An 11,397-nucleotide genomic window follows, 5' to 3' on the forward strand; every position below is an offset into this window, starting at 1 on the left:
TGGTGCGGCTGCTCATTGTGAGAAACCGCTGCTTGGGATTTTTTTCGCTTGAGGGCGCGCGTAGGTGGAAAATAGCCGCGCGGGATCAGGAACGCGGGGGGGAAATTTTTTTTTTCTTTTTTTTTTTGGTATTAAAAAAAAATAAAATTTAAAATTGCGAGCAGAAAAATTTTTTTTAAAAAAAATATATTCTCAATTTTTTTTAAAAAAAAAAAAAAAAAAAAAAAAAAAAAAAAAAAAAAAAGGACATAAGGGAGAGAAGCGGACAGAAAAAAAAAGAAGAAAAAAAAAACAACCACAAACAAGACTACGAGCAACTCCTTATTTTATTATTTTTTTAGTCGGTCAAGCGCGTCTATCTGCCAGAGAAAAAAGAGGGGCTGCTAGTATTCTAGCAACAAATAGCGATGTATACCAACCCAGTGGGATAGATTATGATCATGCATTTGGAACTGAGAAGGCAAAAACAAAGCCTGACCCGATCTCATTCGACCACTTTTACACTTTCTCGACATGAAACGTTCACAGCTTTTCACTGACACGATCGACACCTACCTTTTTATCGATCCTTTGATAACAACGGCTCAAGCACGCAAATCAATCGATCGATCGCTTTAATTATATGGGACCTTGGCCACGAAATAAATGCCAGAATGAGGGTCTGAATGGGGTTAACCGACTACCGATAAAGCGCGAAAAATATAACCGACAAACGACAAAATAATTAAATTTTAACTGACTACCGACATGAGGACCCTCCACTTCATACCCGACTAGCGACAAAGGGCGAAAAATATAACTGACAAACGACAAAATAATAAAATTTTAACTGACTACCGACATGAGGACCCTCCACTTCATACCCGACTAGCGACAAAGGGCGAAAAATATAACTGACAAACGACAAAATAATAAAATTTTAACTGACTACCGACATGTGGACCCCCCCCCCCCCCCATTCAGACCCTCCAGAATAACTTGCACATTACGTTGAACGAAATCTGAACCTTATCACTGATAGCAAGTTGGATTAATAATATGCATGTTAAAAAGTATTTCATATTAGACATATATTGCAGTGTAACTAATCCAAGCAAGGCCACCTAAGCAAATTCTTCACAGATTGACCAATAGTGTTTGCTAGTTAAAATAATAAAAATGGTCACAAGTTTATTGCTTCTGTAGCGTGCAGCTGGTGTAGATCCCGGCATAACTTGTGGGAAATCCATTGTTAAAATACAATGCAAGTCCATATTTTGCACAGATTTTGTCAGGTCGCCTTGTTTGGAGTAGTCGCACTGTAACTTGTTCGACTATTCCAGAGCATTTAAACATACATTGGTGAGACAGGAAGAAGGCGATCGCCTTCTCCCGGTTAAACGTAAAAACAGCGCCTCTAGCCTAGATGAGATGCTAAACATTTGAATCGTGTAAAACCTCTGTCAAAATTGAATCAGGAACTTTTACAACCGTATATTGTCTTTTTAAACTTGATTTAGTTTTACAATGAACGTTTTCCTTCTTTGGGGAATATAACCATTTTTGTTTTGTTTTATTTTTTTTTTTTTATATTCGACGGGTAAGGCGAACGACTAGTTTATTGTCAAAACCGACAAAAGGCTGGGTTTGGAAAGTCAAGCCAAACCATTTGTCAGAAAAACTTTTGGGATTCTAGACTAAGCAGATGTTCATCTGATTAATGGAAGCAAGAACTTGTCCCATTGCCAAAAATGCTCCCTTAGGGACGGACCATTATTTTCTTGGAGGGGGGTTGAAAAACTTTCCTCTGCAAACCTTTTTTTTTTAGTTTATGCACCTCTGCAAACATTTTTTTCGAAATTCTTACTATTTTTTGTTATACATAACGTGTTTGCAAACAATTTTTTTTCAATATTTTTCATCCCCCCCCCCCCCTCCAAAAAAAATAATGGTCCGTCCCTTAGTACAGCTTGGGCCGAGAAAACAACAAAAGCATCGATCTTGTCGCCACCCTAAATCGCTATGCGCTCAGTATGGGTTTGACGGATGTTAGGCGGGGCGGGGGGTGGGGGTGAGGAGAAAATTACAGATATATGCCAGCGGAAACCCCATGTTTAAACTAGTTTTTCTTGTCATTGCTATCTTCTGGTGAGCCGATAAAGGTCCTTTGTAGCGCTCTATATTGCACCCGATTTTACTAGGATTTGTACTGCACCAATTATAACCTCATCGTATGAAAAAAAGTTTATCTTTCACACACACTGCCATTTCACTTGCTTGTTTGTTTTTTTATTTCTCGCATACTGCCTTAGTTCAACAAAGTTTCAGTTTTTCAGATTAATGTATATTGATATACTACCTCTGGAAAAACTACTAAAATTAGTATTATATGTACATGTTTAGAATAGTAAACTCCAAATGTGCAAAAAGAACTCAAGAGACTTGACTTAAAAAGTCTGACTCCGTCCTTTTCAAATCAGGCCACAAACAGAAAATTCTAAACATATATGGCCTTATGTAAGGCAAGTAACACAATTTCAGTTTACTGGTCTTCATATATTTTTTTACAGTACTGACTCGTACGACTAACTGAGAGAGTCTCTTCTGATAGTCACAACATAGGCGATTAAACAAGCTATTTTGTTTGCCTGTTGTTGTTTTTTTGTTTGTTATTATGGTAATTCGTTACAAGGACAGTAAAAGCTGAATTAAGCCTTAATTTAAGATTTTTATCGCCATTCTTTTTAGTTTTTAGGGTTGCGCCCCGCATGGGTTACTATTTTCCCGTTCGCGCAATTCCTTTTTGGTCCTTTTGGTCCTTTTCTTTTTCTTTTATTTGTAAAATTTTTTAAGACCAATAAAGTTGATAGATAAATTACAATGTATGTAAAAAGGATTCACTCCAGCTTAGAGTTATCATCATTCGATTAAAAAGACAGCATGTTTATATGCATAAGCGACACGACTTCTCCTTTTAGACTTTTCTGAACTATGGATATTACAATCGTACAGTTTCAAGAAAATACGTTCATGATTTACAAAATATACTTATCAGTAGTTTAAGTAATTAAGTTTAGAAAGTTACGCGATATAAACAAAGTTAAGAAAGATGTTACTAAATCAGTGAGAGGCAAACGTTACTCGGGAAACTCAGAGTTCTCCAAACGGCAATCGACCCTATGACCTACTGACCTTCTAACAGTTTTCAAGGGTTAATTAATAACTTACTTTCCAGAGTTCCTTCAAGCTCGTGCCATAAAACTTTTACACTAACACTGAGAAATGTGTACCATTTACTGCTGGCGGAAAGTTAGCCGCTTGAACAAATCGCGCAACCTGAGTCTGTAGTATGGATTCATGATAGCATACAGCACTGGATTCACCGCTGACCCAATGACTCCAATACCGGACGAACAGCCGTGAAGGTTAAAGTGAAGCTCTGTGTAAGTACCGAAGATGCCACCCAGTTGGACAAGAAGGAACGGGGTCCAGAAAGCCGTGTACACGATAGCCACCCAGAAACACAACTTGGTGACGTGTCGCTCGTCTGCGGAACCGTTGACGCCTTCTAAGGGAGTGCGCAGGGTGCGGAATATCTGGAGGTAGATAACGGCTGTCACGAGGATGGAAAGGCCGTACAGCGACGCTGAATAGCCAAGGAAGACCTGAGCGTACGTATCCAGTCGCTGGTTGATCAACAGGCAGCGATAGAGCTTCGGGGTGGGGTCGCCGCTGGTGAACTCAGCTCGGGCCATCAGGACCATGAACACAGAGGCCAAGGCGCACAGGAACCAGAATATGTACATTACCAGGCGTGTTTGCGCCAGAGCGAGCCTTGGTTGTTGCGGTCGCAGCATGACGTCTTTTCGATGATACGCCAACAGCGGGAACACGAAGTACATCAGAGAAATGCTGAACATGGAAAGGAACAGGCTTATTTCGCACACTGGCGTGTACGATATGAGCTCGGCTTTCGCGTACACTCGGTAGATGAACAGCATCGGCGTGAAGAGAAGACAGATGAGTAGATCGGCGATGGCCAAGTTTGTGATGAGGAAGTAGAACGTTTGGTGGATGGACTTGTCCGTCGCATAGGAGTAGATCACCATTCCATTACCGAGCGAGCCGAGGACCATGGTGAGGAGATACAATGGACAAACGAACGCTGTAGTGGCAGCGTACTGCTCATAGTGCTCCGTATCAGTCATCTAGCTTTGTTCAGTGATCTGATTTTTCACCTTCTACCGCGGTTTGGATGTTTACACCGTGAACAGAACGCTGTGAAATGATCCTCGCGGCGGGTGGATCTGTAAACGAAGAACAGCGAACGTGATTTATAGCACAATTTACAGGAAAGCATTAAGCTGTAGTTTATCAATTCACTCTTTCTTTATTGTCACTATGAGGCACACGCGCGCAGGTGCTGCGCAAACTAGGTCTTATATGTAAATTTATGGAACCGTAGGATCCTGTCTTCACTTTCTAACATCCTGTTGTTTGACTTGTATCGAGACTCGTGTTTTCACTAACACGCCAAAATAAATTAAGTAATCACCTTGCAGTCATATTGGATCGGGTTTGCAAGTGGAAAGACCCGCGCCTCACTACGCAAGCAGACATTTTTTTTTTTGTTACTACCGATATTTTTAATGCCTTCATGTTATCACCAAACAACTGATGCATCAAAACATGAAAGCGCAATTCGCTACGCATCTGCCGGAAAGGTAACTATTATTTTATGCCCTGAAAACGGCGGTAGCTGAAAACACGTATCTGAAATCGTCCAATCGCAGAATCTTAGGTGTAATTATACTCTGTCACTTTAAATGTTTTTTTTCCTCCCGAGGAGGAAAAGTAGATCTAAATGATTCACTTATAGCGTGAAATTAAATATATCCAATAAAATTTGATCTACACGGTAAATGTTGACGCAAATGTATTGCTTGAAAAAGAAAATCGACAATTCTTATCTCTCTTGATATACATTAGCATTTATAAAGATGTATGCCGCAGCGAAGGTATAGAAAAATAATATATGTCGCTGCTAAACGACTGCAGGCAATATTCGAAGACTCAAACATTATAACATATATAATATATATACGTCTGCGCTTAGCTAGGAAGTCCAGAAACATTACAACAACCACTTCAAGTTTCTCTACATCAACAAAAATCGCTTTCCGTCTATTACTAACCTTTCGTTTCCTCAAAATTTTCCACTTGCCTTGGCAATCTTTTGTCCTCGCCTTTACTAAGGGTTTTCAACTGTAGCACAAGCGTAGGTATAGACCGTTATAGAAAAAATTAAGGAGATTTCTTTTCCTGAAAAAAGAGCAGTGTTTTTTTTTTTTGTCAGAACCTGTTCCTCACCCGCGCACGCTGTATGCGCGAATTGCGAGAAGATTTAGAGATCGTAAAACTATTATAATCTCAGCGCGGTACTGTTTGATTTTTTTATTATTCAAATATTCTTAAGCCTCTGAACGAAAAGCCACCTTTCCTCTTTTTGAATTTTTAATATTGCATTATTCATGTTGTTATTGTACTTCATATGCACTTTAATTGCGAAAAACATCTGATCCAAACTGTCTTTATTGCCGGCGAGGAAGGAAGTATATATTTAAGTCGCTTGCTAGCGGTCAAAAAGAAGATAAATTGTGCATTGGTACATGAGAACTGAACTGATATTCCTAAAAAAAATCGAGCGGAAAACGTTTCTATAGCTTTTTAGGCCTTAGGATATATTCAGATTGCGAAGTCTCTCCTTTGCTCGAAAGTCTGTTTGGGCGAACGCAAAAATTGTGAGCGAGCGCGATGTGAGCGAAGCAGCGGGATGTGGGTAGCATACTCGCTCGTTATTTTAGCGTTCGGCTCCCTGGATTTTAGAGTTCATAAAACAAAGACTGCTCAAAGTCTGTTACAATGGACTCAATTGCGTCGGCTAAGCTTTTCAAATCTTTTGATCATTTGAACAGCATCATAATGATGCCTGCAACTGGACGACTGGTGTTTTTGTAAATGTGTCTCCTTTTATTTTCTTTTTCTTTTTTTTTTAGTCGGCGGCCACGCTGGTCTGATCACTATTAAATGGAACATGAATATATAATTTTAGAAGACTTTAAATCCCTCATGCAGCTTGTTAAAAGCCAACCAAATCGATCATTTCAAAAGGGACTCGAACGCTCCACAGAAGTTTAGCTTCTTTTACCAGTTTACCTTATGCTTTTTACAGCATATAAAAATCCATCTGCATCTGGTCCCTGGTATTAGACCCTTGAGTAGACTCTATTGTCCCGATCAAATAAGCGCAGGCCTACCACGCAGGCTAAAGCGCAGACAATTTCTTTTACTTTTCTATTTTTTAGTCGACGGCGTCAAACAACAAGAGCTAACAGGCTGGTCTTTAATTCTAAATGGAGCATAAATATATATTTTTTTTAGAAGACTTTAAAAGAAACACAAAATCCATTGTTCGCACCAAAAATGTATCTGACAAACGAAATAGATGAGAATGCACTTAGACTGCACCGAAAAAAACTAAATAAAATAAATAAATCAGGCCCAGCCAGGGGGGGTAGTGGGATACCAATATACCCCCTTTTTTCCCCCTGGGATACCAAAATACCTGAAAACTGAAAAAACGTTGATACCAAATACCTAAAATTATTAAATCTGATAACAAAGGCTGGTTCAACTAGGGGACAGACAATTATTCGTTTGGAGGGGAGGGATCCATTTTTTAGTGGCCTTACTTGGTTATTTTTGCATAGAACTAAAAACAAAACATGTCATTTTCCTCTTTTTTTAAATGTTTGCAGTGAGCAGCACCTGCATGAACTACTTTGTGAACATTTTTGTCTACTATGTGTTTCATGTAACCAGCGCTCACCTCTTTTGACCAGGGTGTCTTACAGTTACACAAACAAGTAATTCAGGGTTTTCAATGACATTTTTTATGAGCAGCTTCCGATTGGAAATAGGTTGTTGTGACCACAGAAGGGGCCCCTTACAGCCTAGGGGGGTCTGGGGGCATTCTCCCCCAGAGAATTTTGAAATCTAGAAGATCAGAAACGCAATTTCCAGCATTTTGGGCATCAAAAAGAGTGCTGTTGATCATATATCTTGGCTAACTATCTATTGTCATCAAACTATCAATTTTCTCCTTCTCATGTCTGCAACAATTTATTTGAGCCTTTTTGCTCTTGCAAACAACTTTTTTCAGGATTTTTGTTCCCCTCCCCATCTCCAAAAATATAATAGTTTATCCCTAATTAATTGCTTTGACAAAGTCGAAACCACCTTTCATGACCACTCACAGCATGCACTCATGCGGGATGTAGTGACGCAATAACTGCAGATTTTTCATATATTTTTTTAAATGTGATACAAGCACTGAGGATAAGACACTTTAAAAAAAATCATAAAAAAACAACATTTACGCTTATCTACAGAATACCAAAAGTTCAGGAAAAACAAAATACTTAATACCCGTATTTCAGCGAAAAGATACCGAATACCTTGGTTAAAAACACCCAGGATACCGTATACCCAAAACCCCTGGCCGGGCCTGATAAATGGCTTGAAAATCTCTTTAATGTTACAGTGATAAATTTCATAGCTATATTTACACATAGATATTATCGTCGAGCAGATAAAACTCAGGAGAATTACAAAGTTTTTTTCTTTCAATGCAAAATTTAGTTTCAGATTCCGTAATTCGTGTAAAGCGAAGCATAAAACTTGTTTTTAATCATTCTCTGCTGCGCGAACTCCTTAAATGTACAATCCCTAAAGCCCTACACACTCAAGTGAATTAAGGAATGGGTCAGGGAAAATTTTGGAGGGGGTGGTCTAAACTAAAAGTTATTCAAGCTTTCGCTTAGAAACTTGCATAAGGTAAAACGTTTGTACGAAATGTTTCAGTTTATGGTTTAAAGGTCATTCCTGCTTGGTCACGTGACATACCACACCCAAATTATTGATATAAATTTCAAACCAAGTTTACGAGAACTTGCAGTGTAATGATTGACTAATTTTGATTTCTGCGAATGGCTGTAACTACCAAGTATGAAGAACTAATCGGGGATTTACAAATTTATTTCTTTTGTTTCAATTACAACGTCTTTCCCTTGGAGAGGGACTGGGACTAGGCAAAAATAGGAAATAATAGAGAAATAATAACGTTTGGCTAGGTGAGGTTAAGGTTTTGAGAGAAAAAACGAGAGTTCTCTTGTACATTTACATCCCGTAACTTAAATGCTCATAATTTTAACATTTAAGGGCGTGGCCAGTCACGTGACCACTTTGGGCTGAGCCAATCATTGGAAAGTTTCATTTCCAATATAAACAAACAAAAAGAAGCAAAGTTTTTGACAAAAGGAACAAATCACAAAGAAATGACCAAAACGTCGCATGAGAACAAGAACCATTCCTTAATTCACATGAGCACCTCTGTGCACGGACTAAGGTAAGATGGGCATACTCTTGTACAAGATGTAGATAAAGGGGTTTAAAGTGGGTATGGCGATTTGCCTTCTGTTGTGTGAAACTTGATCGCAAGCACTACCTCAGTCGACGTACGGTCCGAAATCTTGTAAACTTCTAAAGTATCAAAAGTCTATGCCATTTGGTCCGGTGTTTGTGTTTCCGGGACTTAATTTGAAACTCTGAAAGTGCCTCAGGGGTTTTTTCAAACGCGGTCACTGATTACTATTCAAAATGTCAGTTTCTCTAGCCACAATCTCACAATGAACTTTTGCAATCGAGATCGGCAAGAAATCAAATGCTTATAGCAGCTGAAATGTGGCTAATGTTGCATGAAATCGATAGACATGATAGAATTAGAGTGGCAGTAAAGCATTCTTACCTGATTTTGCGTTTTCCTAGGTAAACGATTTACCAGATCTTTGAGCAATTAGTATAAGGGGTAGTTTGCGTGACTTACTCTACTCGCTCACAGAACGAACTATTGTTCCCAGGTTTCGCCGAAAATAAAAGAAAAATAAAGAAATTATTGCACTTTTACCTGGATTGAAGTCTTGAAAGGGTATCAAAAGCTTCACAGAAAATCAGCTTCTGTTATCTTATGCTGTAATAAACTATTTATAGCGTATCAACATTCGTATATATGTATCGCAGTGATCTTGGCATCCCCCAAATTTAGGCACCCCCGTCCCAAGATCCCTAGTGAATTTGGCATCCCCTCAGGGGATGCCAAGATCACTAACAGCAGACTGGGGCAAGTGAAGCAAACCACAATTCCACTCAAAAACCAGTTTGCTTTATCACAAAGCTTTGTTTATAAATTTAATCTTTCTTAGCAAACAATATTAGCGTCTTTGCAAATATTCACAAAGGAAAACAAACCGTTTGTCGGTTTGATTCAAGTCCGCGCAATTATTCTTAAAGCCGAATCACGCGCCGGAATCTCTTTATACTAACACGCACATAGTGCTTATCGAGACACTTTTCAAGGCAGGTTAATGCTGTATCACCAGGCGTGAAAACTGACCTCTGGAGTCTGTGAACTTATCTCTTTTGTTTGTATTGTAATGAGCAAAAGGTTTTATGGCAGGTTAGGGTTAGTAAATACTGGGTTAACTTTAATAACGACTTTGACCTTGTGATTTCGGTTATTTTCGCGGGACTTAATTTTCGCGATTGAAAATCGCGAAATTAAAGACCCGCGAAAATTAATTTTAAACGATTTCTATTGTATTTTTTATGCTAATTACGTATCTTTGGCCAAATCGCGAAAATTAAGTCTCGCGAAATATTCCTGTTCCATTTTCGCGAACATAAGTAACAATAAGGTATATGAGTATTCGAGCATCGACCCAAGGTTTAGGACATTTACAAACAGCTAAGGCACGAAGATGAAAAAAAATCTTTAAAACGTTTGGAAAGAACATGGGTATCCCTTCCTACTATATTTTCTCCGATGAGTATTCTGAGAATTAACCTATAAAAAGTAAGTTACGTAGACGAAAGGCTTTCAAACGGGTACAAAAGTGAGGACGAGGAATTTTGGGGGACACCGAAATCCCTAGTGATATCCGTATCCAATCTATATATTTGTCTGTGGTGAGAATTCTGAATAGAAAGTAACCAACACAAAAAATAAAAGGTGTGTTACCTAGACGAAAAGCGTTCTAACCGGTAGAAAAGGTAAGGAGGGAGGAATTTAGCTAGGGGGATACCAAAATTGGCAACAATAAGCACATACAAAACAGTTTGTGAGATTTTTTTATTTGTCTACCCTACATTTTTTTCTGTACCTCTTACTTTTACGGCGTTCGATTTTCTACAGAAGAGGGTATCGATAACTGACATATTGGAAGGGGATACCCATATCACTAGGGATTTAGGTATCCCCCCAAATTCTCTCTCCTTGCCTTTTTTCAGCCCGTTTGAACGCTTTTCGTCTATTTAACCTACTTTTTATTTCTAGTATCGATTAGTTCTCTCTTCATCATACTCATCAGAGACATTATAGTAGAACGGGATACCCATATCACTAGGGATTTCGGTATCCCCTGATCCCCAATATATCTCTCTCTCCTGACGTTTTAATATATTTTGTCCTTACCACGTTTTCAACGTTCGAGATTTTTTTCTCCATCTTTGTGCCTAAGCTGTTCGTTGTACTCTTGGGACGATGATCAAATACCTATAAATCACTAGGTGCAGGAGTAAAGGTCATTACCATGATTACGTTATCCCAATAAACTAACGTCTTGTTTGTTTACACATACCTGTTTTATTTGTTACTTAACTATATTGTTAATAACGATATAAACAAAAGGGATTAGTTCACATGGAATAAATGAACATTTAATAAAAAAAAATCTTTGGTCTAAGGTTATTAAAATCTTTGACAGACTCGAGAGGTCAATTTTCACAGCCAGGTGACCGCATACATATCGAATTTCTATTTCGTGACAGTCCTTTGTCAGTTTCCCGGGGGGGTTATTGGGGCCCCTTTTTTGGGGCCCCCCCCCCCCCCGTCAGTTTCTTGATCAAGCATGTTCGTATGTGAAATTTTCATCCACTGAGCAAATTGGAATCTCTTACAATCGCTTTTTATGTTTGAAATATTAACCTGCCTTGAAAAGTGTCTCGATAAGCACTATGTGCGTGTTAGTATAAAGAGATTCCGGCGCGTGATTCGGCTTTAAGAATAATTGCGCGGACTTGAATCAAACCGACAAACGGTTTGTTTTCCTTTGTGAATATTTGCAAAGACGCTAATATTGTTTGCTAAGAAAGATTAAATTTATAAACAAAGCTTTGTGATAAAGCAAACTGGTTTTTGAGTGGAATTGTGGTTTGCTTCACTTGCCCCAGTCTGCTGTATTCAACGCTGTTAGTGATCTTGGCATCCCCTGAGGGGATGCCAAATTCACTAGGGATCTTGGG

General features: G+C 38.8%; 1 protein-coding gene across 3 annotated transcripts; it reads right to left on the minus strand.

The window, feature by feature from the left end:
- Positions 1–2,830: 2,830 nt before the first annotated feature.
- On the minus strand, positions 2,831–9,115 carry LOC144649732 (opsin-3-like). 3 transcript variants are annotated; one of them, XM_078509294.1, is made up of 3 exons: positions 8,846–8,864; positions 5,175–5,301; positions 2,831–4,286 (listed from the first exon to the last, which is right to left on the minus strand). In XM_078509294.1, the coding sequence occupies exon 3, from the start codon at positions 4,185–4,187 to the stop codon at positions 3,273–3,275; it is 915 nt and encodes a 304-aa protein (XP_078365420.1). In that variant the 5' UTR covers positions 4,188–4,286; positions 5,175–5,301; positions 8,846–8,864; the 3' UTR covers positions 2,831–3,272. The 3 variants fall into 3 exon arrangements, with proteins under 3 accessions (XP_078365420.1, XP_078365421.1, XP_078365422.1); XM_078509295.1 differs by lacking the exons at positions 5,175–5,301; positions 8,846–8,864 and adding an exon at positions 9,005–9,115; XM_078509296.1 differs by lacking the exon at positions 5,175–5,301.
- Between the last annotated feature and the right edge of the window lie 2,282 nt (positions 9,116–11,397).

The sequence above is a fragment of the Oculina patagonica genome, chromosome 4 (assembly GCF_052425735.1).
Source record: "Oculina patagonica isolate OP01 chromosome 4, crgOcupat, whole genome shotgun sequence".
NCBI lineage: Eukaryota > Metazoa > Cnidaria > Anthozoa > Scleractinia > Oculinidae > Oculina > Oculina patagonica.

Excerpts from the sequence above, each read along its gene's own strand:
- LOC144649732 (XM_078509295.1), bottom strand. The coding sequence starts at position 4,187 with ATGACTGATACGGAGCACTATGAGCAGTACGCTGCCACTACAGCGTTC.